The 25,437-nt window shown below is 41.5% G+C and overlaps 2 protein-coding genes across 4 annotated transcripts in view; both read left to right on the top strand.

Annotated features, from left to right (window-relative positions):
* The window catches only part of KDSR (3-ketodihydrosphingosine reductase), a 42,774-nt gene extending 26,423 nt beyond the window's left edge, over window positions 1-16,351 (top strand). For 2 of the 3 annotated variants that reach the window (XM_045527908.1, XM_045527907.1), the window contains exons 8-10: window positions 3,594-3,677; window positions 6,475-6,576; window positions 10,204-10,618. In XM_045527908.1, the coding sequence (XP_045383864.1) occupies window positions 3,594-3,677; window positions 6,475-6,576; window positions 10,204-10,323 (306 nt within the window). In that variant the 3' untranslated portion in view covers window positions 10,324-10,618. Of the gene's footprint in view, window positions 1-3,593; window positions 3,678-6,474; window positions 6,577-10,203; window positions 10,619-16,212 lie in introns of those variants that run through there. The other variant, XR_006729302.1, reaches the window with a different exon arrangement.
* Window positions 16,352-19,856: 3,505 nt separating this feature from the next.
* BCL2 (BCL2 apoptosis regulator) overlaps window positions 19,857-25,437 on the top strand; it is a 166,411-nt gene continuing 160,830 nt past the window's right edge. The window contains exons 1-2 of the mRNA XM_045527927.1: window positions 19,857-20,708; window positions 20,925-21,783. Coding sequence (XP_045383883.1) covers window positions 21,208-21,783 — 576 coding nt within the window. The 5' untranslated portion in view covers window positions 19,857-20,708; window positions 20,925-21,207. The remainder of the gene's footprint in view (window positions 20,709-20,924; window positions 21,784-25,437) is intronic.

Here is a 25,437-nt window from a genome sequence, read left to right as displayed (position 1 = left end):
TTTTAGAGGTCCAATATCAACCCTTGGCCTCATCTCCCCCATTCCCGATTTCTCCTCCCAACAAGCAGCCCTTTATTTTAACTAACATGTTTATACTGCTGTTTTTTTTTTTTTTTTTAAGATGTAGAAATTATTCATTGACTTTCTGCTGTGGAAGATAAAATTTAAGAATCATTTCTGTTCCCCACTCCCTATGTACTCCCTCCACTGCTGGTTAAATCAGGTTCAGCATTTAAAGTTTTATAATATGACTTTATAAACATTCTTCACACCCGAGCCACTCTGTAATGACATTTCCTTTATTGCCTTTTCATTTGCTTAGCTTTGTATGTGTCTATTAATATAACGGATTAACCCCAGATTCAGGCAGAACTGAGAATCTCCTTTTGATCCCTTTGAGCACATGGGTATTCTGTTAGTTTCACTCTTTTTTCCTGAAAGAAGTTTCTTCTGGGGTCCTCCTGCTTCCTGGTCATTCTAGACCCAGCGGTGGTCTCAGGACTTGTCTTCACCGTCATTCTGCAAGTTCCCCTTTGCCTTTTCCTTTGGTGGATCCCGTTATGTTTCACTTTTTTGGTTTATCTGCTTGTTTTGGTGGATCTATCCTCCAGTAACTTGCTGAGAAAGGCACATCAGAGGTAACATTTTTTTTTTTCAGACTGAAAATGCCTTTATTTTCCCTTTATTTTTGATGGATTGTTTCTTTGGGTATGGAATTATAGTTTGGAAGTAATGTTTCCTAGATTTTTGTGGGTGTTTATTGATTTCTAACTTCCAGAGTTTCCACTGGTAATCTGATGCCATGTGGAGTCCCAGCCTGTTGTATAGGACCCGTTTATCCTCTGAAAGCTTTTTATCCCTTTCTGTCTTTACTTAATGTATTTTGGTGTGGAATCGTCTCATTTCATATACTAGATACTCAAATGAGCTCTTTTGTTTTGTCAACTCATGAACTTTGGTTCTGGGACTTTTTTTGATATTACTTTGATAATTTCTTTCCATCCAAATTATTTCAAGTGTTCATTCTTTCTGGAGTTTGTTATTCAGATATTGAACTTTCTAGACAGATCCTCTAATTTCCTTTCTCTCATTTTCTATCTCTTGGTCTTTTTGTTCTTTTTTCTAGCTCTATTAAGTTTATCTTTAAACTTTTCTGTCGAAATTTTATTTCTGCTGACTTATATAACAATTCTTTGAGATATCATTTCTCCAAATATTTTAGAAATTTTTTTTATAGCTTCTTGCCTTGTTTTATGGATTTTATATTTTCTGTTATTTATAAGGATATTTATTCTGGGCTTTTAGTCTTGTTTTGATTATTATTTTCTTATTTAAAATTTTCCACTATAACTTGTATTATCTGTTTCCTCTGAGTTCCTGTTTCTCTGTTGTTGTTATCTTAGGCTTCCTCAAATATCTGGTGATCCTTGGTTGTCCAGATTTAAGAGTGAGGCACTAAAATGCCAGTCATAAGCTCTGGCTTCTCAATGGTTCATTTTACCACAGGGGAATCAGGAGGAACTCAGCCACTTCATTAGCATTAGAAGACTCCTCTGTGTCAGCAGCTGCCCACCTTCTCTTGGGGTTTGATCAGTTTCCCTAGTGAGGAATCATGTAGTCTCCATCCCTTGGGAGAATAAGACCTGCTGTCTGTGTTGTGAGAGCCAAGCAGGGCCAGGGGCTGGCGAGCTCACCATTCAGTACCAGTTTCCCACAAGGTGCCTTATATCTACTCTTAGTGGTGGCTGCTGTCCTAGAGTGAAGAGCCTCTGATTAGCGAACGTCTAATCTTCTGCCACTGTTGGGGAGGTGATTTAGGGGTCTGATGTTCTGGGTCTCCATAGCACTTACCACCGCCGGATATGCCCGTTGTACAAAATGGCTGGCAATCACCCTGAGCTGAACACAAGTGTCAGGCTTTGTTACGAACAGCCTCTTTGCCTTAGTGACACAGTAGTCACCCTCTGAGCAAACCAGTAAGTAAAGTGGGAAGAAAAGAATCAATCAGAACTTACCACCTTCCAGTGTGGTTGATTTTAGTTGTAGGTTTTTCTTTTCTTCTCTTTTATAGTAATGCTTTGTAAGTGTGAATCTCCATAGCATAAAAATTGGCACTTAGGCTCCATAGACTGTATGATTGCAGAAAGATGTTTATGATTTAAAAGCTATTCTTTGCTCTTTGGCTCTGCCTCTTTTAAAATTACTACTATTTCAAAGAAGTAAATTTAAGCCAAATGTGCTGTCTTAGAATAAGCAGAGATCTGCTAAGCAGATTTGCAACATTTGGTACTCAGTCTTTTAGTTTGAAGCCAAAGCTGACAAAGGGTGGTGATTTCTCTCTTAAGTTTGCTTCTGATGTTGATTAAGTTGGATTTTTTTCCCCTGTAGTAAAATTTTGGGTCAGACTTGTTTGGGTAAATAAAATTTGATGTTGCTCTGTGTGCCCCTTAGGGGGCGCCATAGTGCTTTTAAATCTAATGTGTATCTACATGGTTATGCCAACTTGGTGGTCTGGGAGAATGAATAGTGGCACCTTCAAAAGGACCTTTGTCTTAATTCAGGTTCATCAAGAAATACTTGACTTTTATGAAGTGCTTTACTTTTCTATTTTAAGAAAATATATTCTGGTTTTTATTTTCTTTAATTTTTTCAAGCCTATGTAGTAAATACAATTTACAGTCTCATGCAGTTTAAGGCTTTAGTTTGAAACTCCTAACCGAAAGTCTTTCTAGTAATTTTTGAGCATACATGGTTAAGTCACCACAAAGAATAATCAAGGATAAATGAAAAAAAAAAAGACCCTGCCCACAAGAAACTTAGGAGGTAAAAATGCAAATACACACATGGCTACAATATATATTAAGGCAGAAGTGTTCAAAGAAAAGAGAGAGAGAGATTACTTCCAGTTAAGAATTCAGGAAAGGCTTTTTGAGCTAGATGAGAGTTGAGATGAGCTATTGAAGAAGAAAAGGCCATGGTTTGGGGTCTGAAGCACCAGCCTAGAGCATGCAGCCAAACAGGGGACCAATGCATGTTGTCTTGTAAGTGGCTCCTTTTAGTGTCCTGTTGCTTTGCCACCTCTGCAGGTCCTTTAAGAAACAGCTGCAGTTGAACAGGGGCTGGGCTAGGGCTCTCCTTGTCCAGGGCCTTAGCTCTGTCCCCATAGTGCAGTCCTCTGCCGGCCTAAGACTATGGTCAGATGGAGTGCTGGTCACGGGAGCAGAGTTGCTCAGGACAAGAGTCTAGCCTTTGCATAAGCACTATCAGTTAGGAGTCAAAGAGGGGGTCCTTCTGAACTTGTATCCAGTGATGTGTTCTTGCTTTAGCTTCCGTGGTCCTCACTGGAGCTGAGACTACACATGTCCTAAGAGAATGGTAAGGGCCTCCTTGTCTTGCCTCAGCTACTACGCTGAATTTTACATATTAACCAGGTAGAAACTGATTAGAATCCAGATGGGCCTTATTCTAAAAATAGGAATCTCATCAGAGGTGGAAGATTGGAATTATTTATAAATCATGAAGCTATAGAATAATTTATTTTTTGATGTAATGGGCAATAATGATATTGATATGTACATTTTTTCCACCTTTAGCCTTTGGAGACTCGACTCATTTCAGAGACCTCATCTGTTTGCAAACCAGAACAGGTGGCCAAACAAATTGTTAAAGATGCCATAGTAAGTGAAATCCTTATTGTGTTTTTTATATTATTTGTAGTTTTAGTACTACATTGCTGAAAAGATACTTGTCCAAAGACTTATTTCAAAACATAAATTATTGTAATTTTTTAGTCAGATTCATTACATCTAATATTGGACTGTACTTTTCTTCACTTCGAGATTTTATTGTTAGTAGGTTCCTGGAAACTAATTATATACCTTAACCTTAGGAACAGATTTACCAGTAAGGATGTCTGGGGACTCTGGTTATTTAAAAAGAAAATGAGGCCAGGTGTGGTGGCTCATGCATGTAATCCCACAGCTTTGGGAGGCCGAGGCAGGAGGATTGCTTGAGGCCAGGAGTTTGAGACCAGCCTGGGCAGCATAACAAGACCCCATCTCTACAAAAAACAAAAAAATTAGCCAGGCATGGTGGCCCATGCCTATGGTCCTAGCTACTTGGGAGGCTGAGGTGGGAGGATCACTTGAGCCCAGGAGTTCAAGGCTGCAGTGAGCTATGATTATGCCACTGTACTCCAACCTGGGTGGGCAGGGTCTCCCACGAGACTTTGTCTCTAAAATAAAAAAATTTTTGAGAAGAGATTTTTCTATGATGTGTAAACACTATATATTTTATACTATATGTATATTTTGTTGCCTTCTTTCTTTTTTCCCCACAGTGTTTTTAGTTTTAGATTATTTCATATACCTTATTGCCAGGTTTTTTGTTTAAGGACTTTTCTTTCCCTTTCCTGCTTCCCAGTATCATTTTCCCAAAAGATAACTAATAAGAAAGTATGACCAGCCCACTGGGCCCATCAGCCGTCCTCCCAGATAATGTGCTTTTTGGGCTACTAAGTTTACTCAGAATCAAAAAGGGTATCTTTAGAAGCCATGTGCTATTTTGTAGAACAACATATGTGCCACATGCTTTTTTACAACATTCCTGTTAACCCCACATGAAGAAAAATATACATTTATGAGGAGTGTCTGTAAACCGCATTGAATTTGGAAAATTTTTAGGCCCGTTGGAATGAGGGTATCAGCACACAGGGGGACAGCCCTGAAGTAGCATGAGTGCTGTTGCATCAGGCTGCACTGAGCAGAGTAAAAGAAATAGCAAATCTGTGAAAATATGTACAGGTGTGAAGAACTCTGCCCTGAGTATGCTAAAAGACGTAGGAAAATAGCACAAGTGGCTTGGGTGGGACTTTGTTTTTCCTGCTTATCTCAAATAAAAAAAAACACTCAATGTTTTTAATGATGTTCAGTAGCTCTTAGTGTTTTGGCAGGATTCATTTAATCTGGTGGTTTTCAAACCTTTTCTTCTCTTGACCACCTTACACTCATAAAGGTTGTTGACAATCCCAGAGAACTTTATTTACACAGATTATATTGATATTTGCCATATTAGAAATTGAAACTGTGAAATTTAAAAATATATATTAATTTATTTAAAATAATTTATTTAAAATAACAATAATAAACTACATTTTAATGTGACCTTTTTTTTTTTTAACAAAAATTACTATTTTTCAAAAGAAAAATTCAGTGACAGGAGTGACATCTTTCACAGTTTCACCAGTCTCTTTAAGGTCTGTGTTAATAGGAGACGCTGGATTCTCAGCTGCTTCTGCATTCATCTGTTGTAGAACATTGTTATGGTTGAAGAATGTGAAGAAAATCCAGCCTTACACAGATACGGAGTTGGAAAAAAGAGGGGTATTTTACTAGGCTTTTTTGATCATTATAGACATTCTTTTTTTGATATCAAACCCAAACTCAACAAATGGTAGTTTCTTAAGGGTTAGTTGCAATATGGAATTGGAAACTGCATCAATGAACTTTTTGTTCTCTGTTACGTTAAATTCCATTGGTCTGTCTTACACTTTGAATGGATCTTTTAACCATTCATGATTTTGTAACATTATGCATTAGTCATTTGGAAAATATGGGTTCACTGAATGACCAAAAAAAAAATGACATTCACCAATATTACTGCTGGTTTTATCATAAAAGTCTGTATGTATTGAGAAGCTGACAGTCTCACAATGGCGGATTCTAGTTTTCACAAATCTTAATTTTTTCTTGAAAGCTGAGATTTTAACATTGACCACTTGTGTGGCCAGTTGTTTCTCCGGAAGCGACAGACTCACTTTATTCTTTTCCACAAGTCTGCTATGTACCCAAGTATGAAAAAAGCAGCAAGTTTAGCTCTTGACTTAAAACGGTTGCACAAGGGCTTTTCTTCCGGGCGCCCATCATCCTTTGGTCTGCAACTTGGCAGAATCGCTCTATGCCCATCTCTCATTTGTCACACAGGGTATTAAGAAGATGTGTCCTCAAGGGTTGTGATTTAATAAAGTGATGAATTTTATTACTTTATCAAGGACATTTTAAAACAAAACTGATACTTTTAATTTTTTAAAGATTTTTAAAGGTTGTATTTTCTTTTGTATTTATTTCTTACTGCAAGTGCATGGGGCGGTGGAGGGGATGGTGACTGCTAGTCCCGTTTGGCAACAACACTGAAACTTGTGCTGATGCCCCCGAAGTTTTGCCTATCAGTACAATGTCACTCTGGTGAAAAGTATCATTTATGTCTTAGGATTATTATGGCAATCATTTTGTCACATTTTGAGAAGTACCTATCTACCAAGCCTGTGTATCCATTTATGAGTTCTGATAATATGCTTTGTTTCTATCTTATTTCACCTAAAGTAAACGAACACACTGCATTATTTCTGATATGCTGAATTGATTTCTTTCCACCTTACTACAATTCCCTCTTTCTTTTTTCTTCCTTCTCTTTCAGCAAGGAAATTTTAACAGTTCCATTGGCTCAGATGGGTACATGCTCTCGGCCCTGACCTGTGGGATGGCTCCAGTAACTTCTATTACTGAAGGGCTTCAGCAGGTAAGCTCTGCCTGGACCAGCAGTCAGACAGACAGACAGATGGGTGGACAGGGCACAAACTGCCTCTCACCAGACTCGATGGGAAAAGGACAAGGGAAGACTAAGTAACTGTACTTGAGTGTGAAGGATTTTTATGGAGCTATCAACTTTTCCTCTTTCTCTACCAGGAATAAGGAAACAGGAAATAGGTTAAAGATGTAACTTCAGGAATTTAGACTGGGAAGAAGTCTTCAGTGCTGGGCCTTGCAGATAGAAAGCTGAAACACCATGTCTCCTGTTGAGGTGTTAATCCGGATTTTCATCTAAAAATTGCTGCTCCAAAGTGTTTTGAAAACTGGAATTCTCCTCTGTCTAAAGTAGTTTAGGGGTGGCCTTGCCTAAAAGTCCTGGGATGTTAGGCTGGAAAACCTTTTCTAGGTGAGTTGGGTAACAATATAAGTCAAGGATTAAACACAGTTCCTACCCTTGTGGAATTTATTGTTTTATTCAAGACACAAAAGGTAATAATAGTTTGTTGGTGGGTGAGGTGCCGAGTTTGCTCCTGGAAAATCAGATGTAAGGCAGCCTCTCCAACCTCAGGGGGCTTACGGTATAGTGGGAGAGACTGACAACAAGGATGATAGTACAGTGTTATGAGTTTCATTAGAGGGATTGTTCTGGAAGGACAAAGCCGTGGGCTAGTTCATGACACGTACTAAATTCTGTGCAGTAGACCGTGATCAGACTAATGCAAATGACATTGTTGTTGGTTTTCCTCGGGGTCTTTCCGAAGCCCTCTTTCCTTTTCACTCTGTAGCGTACAAGAGAAAGACGGTCTTGTCTTTCTCTCTTGGAGGTTGACACTTTATTAGATATAAGCTCTTTGGAGACAGGTCCATGTCTCTCTTGTTTGCCATTGTACTTCTAGTAGCCAGTGCCTGGCACTCAGCAGAAACTCTAGAACAACTGAGTAGAACAAAGTGTGAATTCTTTTTTTAAAAAGTGTTTTATTGTTCTATCATAGTTGTACATATTTTGAGGATACATGTGATATTTGATATCTGTATACAATGTGTAATGATCAAATCAGGGTACTTGGGATATCTATCACCTCAAACATTTATCTTTGAGTTGGGAACATTATGATTCTTCTCTTATAGCTATTTTTAAATATACAATAAATTACTGGCAACTATAATTTCCCTACTGTACTGCTGAATTCTAAAACTTATTCCTTCCGACTTTATAATCTGTACTCCTTCACCAACCTGTGTTCCCCCCCCCTCCTGAATGAGTGAATTCTGCACATTTTCCACAGGCGATCTCATCTCTTCTCGTGACTTCCACTTCTACACGAATGGTGCCAAGGGTAAAACTCCAGCCCATAACTAGTTTTTGAACTCCAGTTCCATATAAACGTTTTTAGATATTTTCCCTGGGAAGTGATGAGACATCTTCTATTCAATGTGCATCCTGCTGCCTGCCTCACCCACCCCCTCCTCCTCCTCTGTCTGACTCTGGGATCTGTGTTCACGTTCACACAGCATCCAGCCACAAACTGCGGTGGCGTCCCCAACTCCTCTGCTTCTGTCCCTCATATCAGGGACCAGATCCCACCCTCATCACTCTATTCCTCAAATCCATTCTGTTTTCTACAATCCTGTTGCTGGTCCCAGAGCTCAGGCCTGGGTTGCTGTAGCAGCTTGCCTGAGTTGTACACTTTGCCAGCCAGAGGTTGTAAATGGGGTCCCAAGGGCCTGTGAAGCATTTCGTTTGGTCCATCTGGCATGAGTGTGTGTGTTCAAGTAAAATAGTTTTAAAATTAGATTTTACATAAAAAGTCCAGATTTTAGACTTTTCTTAGAAAATGAGAAGGTCTAGAAGCACAGGGTCTGCATTCTCACCTGGTAGTCACCAGTGGGCACAGGTGGCAGCTGCTCCTGTGGGACGGGGCACAGCCCCCCAATCACTGTGGTCTGCAGCCCCCTGCCCAGGCCCCCAGATGTGCTGGAGTGTGTCATCACGTTTTCCACACTGGTTTTTCTAAACTGCACATCTACCTTGCTTGAAAGCCTTTCAGTGGTTCCCCAGTACCAACACTGGGATGAAGCTTAAATCCCATTGCAGGGCACAAGCCCGCTAACCTCCTATCCCACTTACCTTTTGGGCCTCTTTTCTTTCTTTCCCTACCCTTCCTGTTCTTTCTGGAACTTGATCTGTGGCTTACCAACTTCTAATCTTCCTTCAGTTCTCACCTTTAAATGTTGCTTTTCCAGACAACTCTAGGACTGAGTTCAGTGCTCTGAGGATATGTAGGGGGGAAACCAAAGTGTTTTTTCTGTTTTCTCACTAGACAATCAACATAGAAGGCTTCGGTGACCTCTGGTCAGCAAGAAGTGTGTGGGGATTTCTCCCCGCCAACACCCAGTCAGTCAGTTCTGCGGGGGTGTATTCTTCAGTGAACACCAGTCGGGTGTCCTGTAATTCACTTCAGTTCTGACACTGTCTACCTGGAAATAGCACCAGACCCACAGGTTAAGGGCTCAGCCCCACAAGACTGCCCTGCACTTGAGACACCAATCACAAGTAATAGGTGTCACGTATCATTCTGTCTGATCAGCTACAAATTGGGGTTTCTACAGTCCCTTCCTTGGACTTGATTAATTTGCTAGGATGGCTCACAGAACTCCGGGAAACACTTAATTGCTTTCCCTGATTTGTTATAAAGGACGTTATAGAGGATACGGATGAGCAGCCGGATGAAGGGGGAGATGGGCCGGCCACGTGGGGAAGGGCGTGGAGCTTCCGGGCCCTCTCTGGGCGCGCCACCCCCAGGAGCCCGGTCCAGAGCTGATGCCTGGCTTCCGCTGTCACGGTCATGCTGGGGAGTGGCCTCTGCCTCTCTTTAGTATTGGGTCCCCTGCCTTCTCTATCACATGACATTGGCATTCTGTGTTGACCTCTTCACTTTAGTCGTTTACCTCTTCTACTAGCTTTCTGAAAATGGGGCCTGGGAGGCAAATTTGTTGAGACCTTGCATATTTGAAAATGTTTCTCTTTGTAGTTTTGTGCCTTTTTAAAGTCCCATTTGGAGTTCTACTGAGAGTCTTTTAGTGGAAAGAGTGAAGGTAAATGGATGTGGGTGATTGCTGCCTTACCCCTGAAACCGGAATTGCCTTTTTACTCGATTGCCTGTACAGTCTGAGAAAAAGTTGGTTGAGGGTGGGGACTGTGTGTTGCTCGCCACAGCTTTTCTGCACCTAGTATAGGGTCTCGCTTTTGTGCTCAGAACATAATATCTTAAACCGAAAAGCCTTGATTGTAGTTTGGGATGCTAGAGTGGATCCTCCCTAGCTATTATAACCCTAAGACTACTAAGAATATGTATTTTGTTCTGTTTGTGGTTTGAATTTCCTAATTGGACAAAGAGTTTACTATCCATCTGGCAGGCCCTGTGCTGTACAGTGGTGCAGGGCACACGTATTTTGTTCTCAGGGCTTACTGATGTTTCCAAAGTTTTCACTATACTTATCCTTGGAGCAGATTAGAAGATGTTTTAGAAACTATTTATTAGGGACCTAAATGCCTTGAAATAAACTATCGTATTGTACTCTTGGATGAGCTAAAATGTCTTTCTCTATCGTGCAGGTGGTCACCATGGGCCTTTTCCGCACCATTGCTTTGTTTTACCTTGGAAGTTTCGATAGCATAGTTCGCCGCTGCATGATGCAGAAAGAAAAATCTGAAATCACAGATAAAACTGCCTAAGTCCTACCCCTTGGAAGAAGACTGTTTCCAAATAATTTGAACATCTTGCTGCTAAATGGGACCCAATTTTTGGCCTACAGACCCTTATGTATTGTTTTTGAATATGTGAGATTGGACCGGTGCTCTTCAGAAATCTGGCTGCATGCAAGGAGATAGAAGCTCAACTCCAGACAATATTATCAATACTATGCAAACATGGAATAGGAGACCATTTGATCTTCTGGGCTCTGAGATGGAGAGGTGATGGTGTGAGAACTAGTAGCATGTGAACAAGGTAAAGAACAGAATTCCAGAATGTTAATTTAAATTTTTTTTTCTGATTATTCTTTTTTCCACCCCATAGAGTTCAAGTCCAGAAAGGTACTTTATGGCCCTATATGAAGTCTTGAGAACTTTTTTAACCTTCCATGAAAGGCAGTTTATGGGTTTCTGGGACCTTTTTTTTTTTTTTAACTTGGTGTATTTTATTCAAGATTAGTTTTACTCATTGCCAGTGAGTCTGAATGTCACTGACACCTGTGCTGCTGGTGGCAACTCGTGGCTTCTCTCTCTCTTTGATCCCATAAAGCCACAAGGGGGATGGGAGAGGGCCATGCAGTGGAAGGTCAGGAGATGGATATTTTCCAGAAGGAAAAGCAGTAGTTTCTTGTCTTCTTTACATTCGACTGCGTAGGGAACTTTTCCTTCTTCTCTCATGGGGAAAGACAGCCTCCTTAAATGTTTTCTGAAGAGAAATAAAATCTTAGAAGCTTAAAAGTTTACAATTTCTTCAATAGCCATGATGACCTGAAGTTCACCTATTCCAGTTCAGTGTCTCCTTGTGCTTCCCATCTCTTCCTTTCCAGTTTTGCTTACACTGCGGTAATATTTTTGTAAAAAAAAAAAAAAAACAAAAAAAAAAAAAGGAAAGAAAAAAGACTAGCTAAAATTTTTGACTTGACTTTTTAAATTTATTCGTGAATTACTTAAAACAAACAACAACAAAAAAAGTGTGACATTCTTCTCGTAGCGATATGTAGCTTTTAGGAAAGGCCGATGATATATTTAAATTTTACTCATTAAGAAAGATGAGGTTGATTTTGAAGATACTCGTTTTTGAAATAAAATGATCATCTGTTCTTTCCGTGACTCTCCTACTGACCCTAACAATATTCTCTTCATACCGTGTGTTCAGGAAGCCCATGCATCACTCTAACCATACAGCCCTGAAATCCTCTTGGCCCCATGAATGTTGTTTCCGGGTTACAGGATCTGTTGTTCTCTTAGTGGATTTCTACAGCAAGTGCCTATGACGAGTTTTAGCAAACATTGCTTGTTTCATCCTGTTCATTGTACACACTCCTCTGACTTACCTTCGTCTTGATGTTTCTCCTCCACCTTGCATATACAGTAGCACATTCCAGTTCACTTTGGTGAGAAAAGACCTCTGCTTTTGAAGAAGAAACTTTTTATTGTTTAAAAAAAAACAAAAAAAAAAACTCTACAACAATAAGATTGAAGACCTAAAAATGATAGCAAATCTTTTTTGCTCTTGAGTTTTTGAAGCTCTTGATGACTTAATTTTTAAATAATAATTTGTGTAATGGCTTTAATCCATGGTATCTTTTTATTAAGATCTGAGAATGGCATATTTTAAACACTGATAAATACAGAAGAAATTATTACTTAATATATAAATTGCTTGAAATGACTTCATTACAGTTTACAGGGCTGGGTTGATGCTAAAATGGTTTGATGAATCTTTCAGTCTTACATAGCCAAAGTTTGCAAACTATACTGAGTTGCATTCTGCAGCCACTGACACGGGATAATGGCTTTTCCTAATTTGCAGAAAGCTATTACATGAATGTCTGGACATTTCTCAATTTTATTCTTTTCTCATAAATGTTCCTTGAATGTTGGCACCTTCTGCTGATCTGTATTAAAATCTACTCCAGGATGGTGTCTGATTTAATAAAATTAACTATTTAACTATAGTTATTTCAGTATATATTTTTTTGGATTATCCTTATAGAGAGTACTGTCCCCTCCAGGTAATCCACCACCTAAACAAATGTAAGAGCCCCTGTTCTGTCATGGGAGGAGCTGCCCCTATCCCAGTTTAAACTCTAGCACACGGGCAGATTTGTAGAGCTCATGATGTTAGGCAAGGAGCTTCTTTATCAGAGATGGTAAAGGTCCACAGTCCCTTACCTAAAAAACTCGGAAATCTAAGTTGGTTGGTTTGTTTTTTCTAAATCTGATGCCATAATTCATTTGGTAGCAAAACCTGATTTAAACTGATGTGAGATTATTGTACTTTTTTATTTATGCCACTTCACATGACTGTTTGTTAATTTTACCTGAAGAAATATCAGGGTGTGATTACAGACATTTGGAGTTTTATAATATTCAAAATATGTCCATATTACCTTTTTAAAATGCAAAGATGATGAATTCTAAAACACATCTGGCCTACAAGTTTTGGATAAGGGGTTGTAGACATTTAAGCAGTATCACACAATGGTCTGACTTCGTCCAAAACATGAAAATTTTACAAGGAAAATTATATTTTTTATCTTTTTTGGTTACAACTTGTTTTTTGCTCAGGGGGAAAAAAACAAAACAAAACCCTGAGTCTGATTGTTAGGGAATTGATTTTTTTTTTTTAAGGATCACATAAATTTGGCACATTCTACTGGACATAACAAGTGGGTAAATCTTACCTGTGGGAGTGGAAGTTCAATTATAATTCTGTTGGCTCTGTAAATGTGACCTACAACAGCTTATTGTGTGAATTTCAGTTCAGAAGTGCCTGCTCTTTGGTTTGGTTGTACTATTTTATTATAATGTATTTGTGAGCATATTTATTTAGAAATTTTTTTTTTTAAGCCATAGCAATTCCAAAATATGTTCAAGGATCTTTCATAATTAAAACATGTATAGAAAACAATCCTCATTTCTTTTTTAAAAAACAAAATCATGGGAATTACTCTTTTCTGTATATTATAAATCTTTATCTGGATCTGTTAAACCATATATTATTGATTCTTGCCAGTGAAACTTAGGGAGACTGTTTCTAATGTTTATATTATGAAAGAATTTTGGTAATAGTTGCTTCAATTTGAAGAATTGTGGGTCTTTTTCTTTGTAGAAGAAGGCAATACCATAATTTTTTGCTGAATTATATCAACAGATTTAATTTTGTTACATCATGTTCTAATTTAAACATGTGTTACTCACTTGAGGCCACTTTTAAATATTCATACTTTTTGACATAAGATGCTTTGTATCTTTCTCATTTCCTTTAGTTCTAAGTAAGTCAGCTTTAAAAAGTACCTGCTAACCATAACTTTCCATGTTCCAGACTTAAGTTTTTTGGTTCAGATTGTAGTTTAGTACAGTGACTGTGTATTTGGTATTTTGAGGAGGAGATAGTAGCTGTTATATTTTACACTTGCTTGATGTGACAACTTTAAAGACATTTTTAAATTGATAAAATTGTACATGGCTATTTTGATACATATTAGAACTTGTGTTTGCTACTTTAGAAGCTTTTGTGGCAGAATTGTAACCTAACTTTCATATCTTGTATTTCTGAATCACAACAAAAAATAAATGGGGAACAAGCTTTACAGATTTGAAAACTTATTTTTCTGGAATTTTGCATTTTTATGAGACCATTTAAGCAAAACATAAATGTCTTTTATAATGTTACCCTGACTTTTCATCCTAAGCATTTCACCAGGCCTGATTTTTACCCTTTTTTAGGAATAGGAATTATTATTTTTGGAGTACTTATTATTCTGAGCTCTTGTTTCAAATATGTTCTGTTCATGTGAACTATGATGTGGGATATATGAGTTTAAGAAATGTGGAATTTAGTAAAATTTCTTAAGTAATTATGTTTTCCGTACAAATATATTTACCATACTTTAAATTAAACCTGCATATTCCAACAATGAAATATCTTCTAGACCCGGATGGGCAGGAAATGATACAAGACTGATATGTAAAAGAATGTGCCTGTTATTTATCAGTTTTTAAATAGAAGAATTTTGGCACACTGAGAAGAGATTTCTTGGACATCTTGGTTTGCAAACTTAACCTTTCTTTACATTTGAGCAATGAATAGCATGTGATACTCCTATAATTTTTATGTTTGGATGTTAAAAAGAAAATTATTTTTTGATTTCTGTTCCACTTCTGATTTTATAACCTCCATTTTTCCTCATTCAACATGTATTTGTTGAGCACCAATTTTGAGCTCTGTATCAGGCACTGGAGATAACAATTCCATATAAACAATTTGTCCCTCTCTTGTGGCAATTAACAGTTCTTTCCTCACCCTCCCTCACCCCCCTTTCATCCCTCTGATGGCTCTGCTATGTCCTTAAAAGTCTTCCTGGAGAAAGAGGAACCACTCCCCCTTCGCTTCTTCAGCTTGGAGCCTCTGAATTTTAGGCCCCAAATATCTGAATGCTAAACGCTGTTCTAAGCTGGGAATGCACCAAGGAAAAATATGGTCTCTGCCTTCAAATAGTTTATAATCCAATGAGAAAAACATATGCCAGAAATTACACTGTGATCCGAGAATAGCTATGATTAAGATATCATAACTAACACTGAAAACTTGACAGGTGCCGGTGGGTCACTGTTGGAAGTGCTTTACATGTTTTAACTCATTGAAATCATACACTGACCCTAAGAGTAGTGCTATTTATAGCTCCATGTTATAAATGAGGGAATAGGAGCAGAGGGGTTAAATAACTAGTTCAAGGTCACGGCTACTAAGTGATGGAGCCAGGATTCAAACTCCTGCTTTTGGTTTTTAAGCTTCTAGGCTCTGTACTAAACATCTTCTACCAGCACAGGTGGAATCCTGAGACTGCCCAGGAAAGTTAGGGATGGTTTCACAGAGGAAGTTCTTGAGCTGACACTTGAGGAATGAGTATGAATTTGCCAGGTGAAAAGGTTGGGTGCATTTCAGGGAGACCAGCAGAAAGGCAGAAGATGTGAGGGATCTTGGCATATTCCAGAAACCACAAAAAGTTAATACAGCTGCAAGAAGAGGAAGAGAAGGCTGAGCTGGCAGACTTGGGCCAGATCATGCCGTCCGAAGAGGTGAGATTTTAGCCTTTGAAGAACTTTAAGCAGAAATGTGAAATAGCCAGAGTTTAGCTTTAGAAAGGTCATGGTACCCCCTGGAATTCAGTTCTAATGTTGCAGAGTTCTTAGGCCTTGGGGTAAAACCTCATTAGTTTGAAAAATACCATATTTGATACCTATTGTTATGGATTGAGTTGTGTCACCCCAATAGATGTTGAAGTCCTAACTCCCAGTACCTGTGAATGTGGCCCTATTTGGAAATAGGGTCTGTACAGATGTAATTGAGTTAAGATGAGGTTATTAGGATGGGCCCTAATCCAATATGACTGGTGACCTTGTAAGAATAGGAGAAGATAGAGCCACACAGGAAGAATGCCATGTCACGGCAGAGGCAGAGACTAGAGAGATGCAACTGCAAGCCAAGGAATATCAAGGATTGCTGGCCACTCCTGGAAGCTAGGAAGAGACCAGGAAGGATTCTTCTACCCAGAGCTTCAGAGGGATCAGGGCCCTGCTAGCACCTTGATTTTGAATTTCTAGCCTCCAGAACTGTGAGAGAATAAATGTCTTTTGTTTTAAGCCACTCAGTTTGTGGTACTTTGTCATGGCAGCCCCTAGGAAACAAACATATTAACCTTGATTTTTCTAATTATGTTCATTAGCAATTAATATATGGGAGATATTGTGCTATGTGCTAAATAGCATAATAGAATAAAAGTTATTGCACATAATAATGTTAATTCTTCCCCTATCCCACATGATAACTATGGTATTAAACCCTGTTTGGTTCTATTACTGCAGTTTCAATCCAACAAGAGCAGCATGCATTTGAAATATAGAAGACAAGTTCCTACGCTTAGTTTATTTCACTTTAAACGCCAAGTTACTAATTTGAAAGGAAGAAAAATCATCACAAGTAAGTTTCCTATGCTTTCCATTGTAAACCAAAAGTAAGTGTTATTTACCCACTGTTAAGCTTTCACAACAGAATGATTTATTTGTGATCCATTGCCCAGTTTCAAAGGTTGTTGCCTAAATAATCTGAATATTTTTTAAAGTTTAGGACCCACCATAAATTAGTTGGGTGGGTTTCTAAGTTAAACCAAGGCTTTTTGGTTTAAATTTGATAAAAGAGTTTCCTGATTAAGACAAGAATGATCTCAGAGCACAGAGCCAACAACTTGGATGTGACCGCTTACAGCAGAAGATGGGTTCCAAAGCACAAATGAATTGGGAACAGTGTGCTTGGGCCTTATATAATGCTTGTCTACATCATATTCAAACCATTTGAGAGAGCATGGCACTATTCAGCACAAGAGTCCACAATGTAGAGGGGACTTGAAATTGGAAACTAGCATTTTGGATTGCTTATTTAAGCCTTGTGAGATGTTATTTTTTAAGCAGTTCACGTTTTTCTTTTATGTCAGTTATATGGACTACTTGCTTTTACTCTCTCTAGTCAGTTCATTTTGTTTATGGATTTATTTCTGCTTCCGTTTGAAGTCACAGTTTATATTTTTAACCTAAAATAAATGGTTTGTGGTTGTGTTTTATATTTTTAACTTTCATCTGACCTATCAGTTACCAACTCCTCAGTTAAAGATCTCTTTGTACTCTCATTTAAATAAAGAATTTAATAGCTGGAACGATTTGATACATACCTATTTGAAACATTAGTATGCTCAGATTAGAACAATGTTACATAGAATTTCATAAACTGAGGGAACATTCATACTGACTATGGATGAAGAGAACTTTCTGAATAATGCTGTTAACATCAACCAGTAGGTGGCGAAACTGGCGATAAAAAGCTTTTTGTTTGGCAGACTGGAGAATGAAGACGGAAAGAAAACAGGCCTTTCGGACTCTTGATACAATCTCCATTCTCTGCATCTGATCTTTTCTCTTCCTGGTGCCACCCTGCTTGTAGAATCCAACCAGGCAAAGCTGCCAAAACGATCATTCATTGGCTCGTGGAAGTGGGAAACATCTTGGAAAGTGAAAAGTCCGCTGTGTATACACATTTGGAAGGTGGTTGCATGTCGGAAGGTCTCAGGCACAGATCTAGGATTCAAATCCAGGACTCCTGCCTCAGGCTGATGTTCCCTCCACTGCCTCACCATTACCCAAAGACAAATATTAATAGTTAATGTCTCACATTTCCTGGGAATGCTTACCCTTATGCTTTAAAATGGAATTAATAAACAAAGAACGGTTTCACTCTTCACAACTGAAAGAGTACCCAGGACATTCCCAGGGTATATAACCCTAGTCAATGACCGTAGCACAGACCTGTCCTGGAACTGTCTGGTTATAGCCAAGATGTCACATAAGGAATTAGTCTGGGAAAATCCATAAAGTGAGGCTCTATGGGAGCAAAGGAAGAGAAAAACCAGGAAGCTTTTCTTTCTCTGGGAATAGGGGGGATCCATATTCTGGCTGCCTCCTTTGCAGAGAAGTACAATTTCTTTTCCAGCTCTGTCCTCTCATTTCCTCACTTGCGTGCTCAGTGTAAGAGGCATGGGGTCTTTCAATTCCTCTTAAGTAATTTTGGAGGTTTAAGATAAGGTTCTGAGAAGGTTTCTAATTCAAAATGTTGTAGAATTAGTATGGATTTCTATGAGAACATATATGCCAGGTCAGTCTATACCCTGTGTCCATCCAGGCAAGAACACCTCCTTACCACTGCCCGTGGACAAAAGGGAACTCTGTCTCAACCATCAGGAGGGCAGGAAGAAAACTCTCCCTTCATTTCCTCATGCCTGGATAAGAAATTTGTACCAAGGCACCCATTCCTACATGAGAAGTTGGCACCTTGGCTGACTGGATATGATAAATGAAGAAATAAAAATAGCCAGGTGGGTGGAAAGTGCCTGTGGTCCTAGCTATTCAGGGGCTGGGGCAGAAGGATCCTTTCGGGCCCAGGAGTTAGAGTCCAGCCTGGGCAACACAGTGAGATAGCATGTCTTAAAAAATAATAACAACTAAAAATAATTCGATTTTCTCTTTTTATTTTGCTTAGGAATAAATGCTTTTAGACTAGGAATGAGACAAAATAAGGAAGGTGTCAGAACGTAATTCTCCTTGATCATGTTTCTATGACCATAATAGTCCGGGGTCCCTCTATATTTGTTCTTGAGCCCTAGTATGTAAGCTGCTGTGCTTCTAGTAAACTTTTTTTCTCTTGGTGCTTTATTTGTCAGAGATTCTTAGAGATAAAAATAGTTAAACACGTGCAACTTGTTTGTCCTCTTGTCCTTTTCTCCCAGGATTTATTCCTGCTGATGAATTTAAAACTGTATCTGCCTGTGTGTTCGTGCGCGTGTACGAGTCTGTGTGTATCATTTGCGAAAGTGCGGCCATCTATGGCAGGATTGACTGCCAGGCAAAGGTGGAGACCTTGAGAATCCCACCCACCCACCCCGGCGTCCGGACCGTGGGCCTGAAGGTGGCCTATAGAACTCAGCGTCCCAGCCCTAACCCGGTGCCCAAGTGTTAGGGGCAGAGGCAAAACACGGACTTAACTATTTTAGAGCCCCCATAGCCCCCCACCGGCTCCTTCACTGGCCTGCTGAGTTCTGGCTGGCCTTAGCCACATTTGGGGTGTTCAGGTGGAAAGCGGCCGGGGAGCGCGCGCGCGCGCCCGTGTCTTGCGTGGACACCTAGGAATGCAACTTGAAAGTAAACACGACGCTGGGGCGTCCCTCACACTCCTTGAAGAATGTGCAGTCGCCTTCCTTCACGGCAGGGCAGCGCTGAGGTCCCACTGCTGGGGGGCGGCATCGGCCTGGGCCCTGTCCCGGCGGCCGAGCGGTGACACGGGGTGTGCGTGTGTGTGTGTCTACTCGCGCGCGCACACACACGGGTAGGAAGGGTCGAAGCGACTCCCGGCGCTTTTCCAGCCCTTGTTTTCCTGGCGCACCCACCCGGCAGCCGCCCTCGCTGCGCCCCGCCGCCCGCCCGGCGCGGCCGCGAGCGGTTTCCCGGGCGCCCCCGAAGCCCGCGCCGCAGGCCCGAGGAGGCCCCTCGCACACCCACCGCGCCGCGGCCGCGCGGGAGGCCTGCGCAGCCCGCGCCACCCACCGGCCGGGCCCGGCGGGCGGGCGGGTGGCCGGCCCGGGCGCGCCCTCCCCAGCCCGGGCCCTGCGCGCCATGCGTCCCCGGCGGGGCGCGCCGCTCCGGGCCGGCCGCGGCGCCTTTAACCGGGGACGGTGAGCCGGGCGGAGGGGGCGGTCGGCGGCTCAGAGGAGGGCTCTTTCTTTCTTCTTTTTTTGAATGAACGGTGTGACGTACGTACAGGAAACCAGTCGGTTTGAGCGGAGAATGAAGTAAGAGGCCAGGCCCCCCCGCCCCGCGCCCGCCCCCTTCCTCCCGCCCCCTCCCGCTCCCCGCCCGCCCGCCGCGCTCCCGCCCGCCGCTCTCGGTGTCCCCGCCGAGCCGCCGCCGCCGCCAGCGAAGGTGCCTGGGCGCCGGGCCCTCCCCGCGGCGGCCGTCAGCGCTCGGAGCGGGCTGCGCGGCGGGAGCTCGGGGAGGCGGCCGCCGCCGCCGCGCGGGAGCAGCGGGAGGAGAAAGGGTGCGCAGCCCGGAGGCGGGGTGCGCCGGTGGGGTGCAGCGGAAGAGGGGGTCCAGGGGGGAGAACTTCGTAGCAGTCATCCTTTTTAGGAAAAGAGGGAAAAAATAAAGCCCTCCCCCACCGCCTCCTCCTCCCCACCCCTCGCCGCACCACACACAGCGCGCGGGCTTCTCGCGCTCGGCACCGGCGGGCCGGGCGCGTCCTGCCTTCATTTATCAAGCAGCTTTTCGGAAAATGCGTTTGCCGTTCGGAGTTTAATCAGAAGAGGATTCCTGCCCCCGTCCCTGGCTCGTCCGTCGTCCCCCCTCCCCTGTCTCTCTCGTGGAGGCGTGAAGCGGTCCCGTGGATGGAGGTCCATGTCTGCGCCCGCGCGTGTCTGTGCGTGTGTAAATTGCCGAGAAGGGGAAAAATCGCAGGACTTCTGCAAATACTGGACTGAAAATTGTAATTCATCTGCCGCCGCCGCTGCCTTCTTCTCTCGTGCTCTTGAGATCTCCGGTTGGGATTCCTACGGACTGACATTTCTGTGAAGCCCAAGTCTGGGAATCAATCTGGAAAGCCTCCTAATTTTTACTCCCCCCTACTCCTGATTCATTTGGAAGTTTCAAAGCAGCTATAACCGGAGAGTTCTGAAGATTGATGGGATCGTTGCCTTATGCATTTGTTTTTGGTTTGACAAAAAAGGAAACTTGACAGAGGATCATGCTGTCCTTAAAAAATACAAGTAAGTTCTTTGCACAGGAAGTTGGTTTAATGTAACTTTCAATGGAAACCTTTGAGATTTTAACTTTAAGTGCATTCTAGTAAATTTAATTACCAGGCAGTTTAATACATTTTAGCTGTGTAACTTGTAGTGTGTACGCCCTGCTTTCACCCAGTGTATAAAGGAAAATGCACCTGATTTTGACTTACTAGTTTTTTTTTTCTTTTAACCTTTCAGCATCACGGAGGAAGTAGACTGATATTAACAATCTTAATAATAATGTGCCTCATGAAATAAAGATCCGAAAGGAATTTGAATAAAAATTTCCTGCATCTCCTGCCAAGGGGAAACACCAGAATCAAGTGTTCCGCGTGACTGAAGACACCCCCTCATTCAAGAATGCAAAGCACATCCAATAAAATAGCTGGATTATAACTATTCTTCTTTCTTTGGGGGCCGTGGGGTGGGAGCGGAGGCGAGAGGTGCCGTTGGTACCCGGCTGCTCTTCCTCGGGGGAAGGATGGCGCACGCTGGGAGAACAGGGTATGATAACCGGGAGATAGTGATGAAGTACATCCACTATAAGCTGTCGCAGAGGGGCTACGAGTGGGATGCCGGAGACGCAAGCGCTGCGCCCCCGGGGGCCGCCCCCGCGCCGGGCATCTTCTCTTCCCAGCCCGGGCGCACCCCGGCTCCCGCTGCGCCTCGGGACCCGGCCGCCAGGACCTCGCCCCCGGCCGCCCCCGCTGCCGCCGCGGGGCCTGCGCTCAGCCCGGTGCCACCTGTGGTCCACCTGACCCTCCGCCAGGCGGGCGATGACTTCTCCCGCCGCTACCGCCGCGACTTCGCCGAGATGTCCAGCCAGCTGCACCTGACGCCCTTCACCGCGAGGGGACGCTTTGCCACGGTGGTGGAGGAGCTCTTCAGGGATGGGGTGAACTGGGGGAGGATTGTGGCCTTCTTTGAGTTCGGTGGGGTCATGTGTGTGGAGAGCGTCAACCGGGAGATGTCGCCCCTGGTGGACAACATCGCCCTGTGGATGACTGAGTACCTGAACCGGCACCTGCACACCTGGATCCAGGATAACGGAGGCTGGGTAGGTGCATGTCTGGTTGAATGTGAGCCTAGGCTGGGGTCTCAGGTCTGAGATGCGGCGGTTGGCGTGGGGGTGGACTCCAGGGGCAAGGGCAGGCTGTGGAGCCCGTGAAATGAAACCAGGTTTCCCTCCCTCTTCCTCTGGACGCAGCGCTCCTTGCCAACCCGACTGTGGTAACTCTTTCCAGCCAAAAGTGTGTAACTTGCTTGCCAGCCGTAGAGGTTCAGAGATCCAGCGTTTACGATCTAGTAGGATTCTGTGATACATGATGTCCCTTCGGTGTTTATCAAACTCGGGGTCCAGGGGTCCCCAGCATCACAGTTACATGACTTGAGTTGCATATTGAAACCAGAGGTTTCAGGGACTACTTACGAACCAGACCCCTAGGTTGGGTCTTGATAACCTGCGTCCTAAAGAATCTCCCCTTGAACAAGCTCCTTGTGTATTAAAATTTGAGAATTTTCCAATTAGAAGAACAGACTCCACCAGAGGACCAAGGATGTGTTTTTTCTGACTCACTTGGTAAAATTTTCCAAAAGAGGGAAACCAGTATAACCCCTTTCCCTGGAAAACTTAGCTGTGTTTGTAAAGAGGTCACTTGACATTCCAAGGTCCTTGGACTGGAATCTACAGCATGTGCCATATTCCCAGTGGGCATGATGAGGTGTCTGGAACATTAGGCTATGGATGCTTTATCTCATCAGTGCTAGTATTTACCTTGGCTGCCTACTTTGTGTTCTAATCACGTGTGATTTAAAAGTTTACTGGAATTTTAGTATTTTACCTTGCATCACCTAGAATCTATATAATTTTGTGGTCTCTGCTGAAAATAATATGCATCCAAGGTATCCATGTAAAGTGTAGAAGAATTGATTCTTTGCTATGGATTCTCTCATGACCTGACTTTAGTTGAAGTGATTGATACTTGTGGCTTTGAAGAACATCTGTGAGATGATTTTTTTTTTTTTTTCTGGTACTGAGCTAGATAGAGCTTCCATCATTTTACCCTGCAGTTCTCTTTCCTGGTGATTCTTGAGGGAGGGGTACCGATCCTAAGACTCAAAGATTGTAATTAAGACCTACATATTACATCTAAAATGATTAATTTCTGAAAAAGTAATAATTCTTCTCTGCAGTTTCTTTTTAGGCTTTTTGTTTTAATCTGAGGAGTTATCTTTGAAAAGGGATGCAATTTAGTGCTTCCTTTTGTAGCGTCTTGGGAGAATGACTAATGTTATTATTTTATAGGACCAAACAGGAGCAAAAAGCCTAAAAATGACTGCAAGTGGATTAGATGTCAAGAAGCACATTACATGTTTTTATTACATTTTACAAAGTGTGCTAATATTAAGGGGCCAAGAAGAGAAAAGGCCAAGAAAAGTAGATGATTGATGTGAACATACGATCTTATTTGACCAAAGTTGACAAAATATTTATGCCTCTGTTCAGTGTTTAAAAGTAAAATTAACTAAAATATTCCAATTTAAATCTCTAAAAGTTGAATGTTCTTTGTGAATTGTTTGTTTGTTGAGATCACACATTATCAGATCTTTAGTAATTCTGGAAGAATTTGCCAAAGGGTGGAAAGAATATTTTTGTTAAATATTTGGTTAAGTAGGTGGTTTGATTTTTAACCACCATAACCAAAGAGATAGGGACTTCCAGACTCCAAAAGGATCATTTTAAAACCAAAGTAAAACTGATTTAATAGTTTTACTATTTCATATTTCTATGGGAAAAAATCATTTTTAAAAATTTTCTTTCTAGTTGAAAGAAATCCAAGGTGGTAATGGCCATCTATCAAGCAAGTTAATAAAAAGGTGGGAAACAGTGACATGTTTATGATAGAAATTAAGATATAACCTTGCTCTTTGTTGTCAAGTTGCAGAATGTTAACATCTCGTACAACTGAGGTTTCTTTTTAAGTACAAGGCTCACTTTTTCCTCCTTTCAAAATAGAGTTTTCATAGTAGAGCTTATCTTTGTGGTCAACAGGTATCTGAGGTTGATAAATGTAGAGGCTACATTTTATGATGCCAAACCACAATGACATACTGTAGAACAGGATAAAAAAATTTTGAAAAAAAACCTTTTCTAGTAAAAATAAATCATATAAAAGCACACATGGCTGTTGGTAAAATGAGTAATAGTTTTCAGAACAACACATAGGTTGATGGCTATGTAGGAAAACAAAGGAATTTTGGTTCCTTTAGATAGAAAAAAAATACCAGGAAATACAATCATATGTGGACACTGGAATAAAAGTGGTAGCATTTGAGAGTTATGAATGATTTTCCTATCATTTCACATGCACATTATTAATCTTAATTTTAATTTTAGGTATTTGGCATACAGACACAGTTTCCTCCAAATTTGTACTGGTCAGGTTTGCATCTCTAATAATATGTTGCATCTTATAGTGTAAAACGGTCTTAATGGTAAAGTTTCAGAAAAGAGCTAGCATATTTTCTTGACATGGAAGAATAATCTGCACTGTTCCAGAGCTTAGTGGATCAGCTCATTCTGGATACTCCAGGCTTTAGACTTCAAGTCGCTTCTTTTTCTTTGCTGCTGCTCCTGCAAAATCAGAACCTTCTGAGGTTGAGGAACACTGTTTGCATTCTGTGTTCCATAACCTGGAGAAATAAGGTCCTTGGAGTGACCGGCCTCTGATGGATTGTCCCAGAGCCTACAGATTAAATAAAGACTAAAGAAGTAATTGAGTGTAGAGCGGGATGTGGCTCTCTTCCTAAGCCTGAATAAGGCATTGTGTGGCACCCAGAGAAAGGACAGAGGGAGCAGCAAGAGAGCAGCAGTTGTAGAAAATGTTGAGGACTTTGCTGCTCAAAGTGTGACTCACAGACCAGCAACATGTGCATCTCCTGGTAGCTTCTCAGAGATGTACAACCCCAGGTTCCACCCCAGAGCTATTGAGTCAGAATCTGTGGTTTGTGTGTACATTAGAGATGCTGACTACTATCCTTCATTCCTGGGGCATCTTTACCAAAGAATCACAACATGGGATGGATTCTGCATTGTCCCTTTCCAGTGGCCTTTCACAGGTCCATGGAATTGCCTGGGATACTGAATATTTCCCAGATGTCCACTAGAGTGATCTGACCCTGGGAAGAAATAGATTGGAGTGAAGGACAGATAGGAGGTAATTACTATATGCCCAGTCTTAATGTTTTTCATGGTAGTTACACAGTTTGTATTAGCATCACTGGTCCTATTAAAAAGTGAGATAGCTTTTCTTCTTCAATTAAAGGCAAGAGAGTTAGCTCTTTTAATAGCTCTACAAGTTATGATTTTGTCCCCTTCTGTAAGTAACTTTAGTAACCTTGACACTGCTTTGAGACAAAGGGACTCTTGCAGGCTAAGGGTTGACATATGGGCAAGTGATGGTGAGTGAAAACGAGTAGCATCCTTCAAACTGAGAGCTGTGATGACATTCCCCTTCAGGTCTTAGGGGAGAGTGAGCTGGAGACTACTAGAGGAATGAGATGATTCAACCGGAGATTGGAGGAGATTGGCCTCATCTTGTTGATGAGATGGTAGTCTGATGGGTTTTTTGTTGTTGTTGTTTTGTTTTTATTTATTTATTTATTTTTTGTTCTTTAGGAAGATAGGAACTTCTCCTCACCCAGTAGAGGT

This window comes from Lemur catta, chromosome 16 (genome assembly GCF_020740605.2).
Source record: "Lemur catta isolate mLemCat1 chromosome 16, mLemCat1.pri, whole genome shotgun sequence".
Taxonomy (NCBI): Eukaryota; Metazoa; Chordata; class Mammalia; order Primates; family Lemuridae; genus Lemur; species Lemur catta.
Note: the sequence above shows the minus strand (reverse complement) of the source record. Positions and strands in the feature narration are given on the sequence as shown.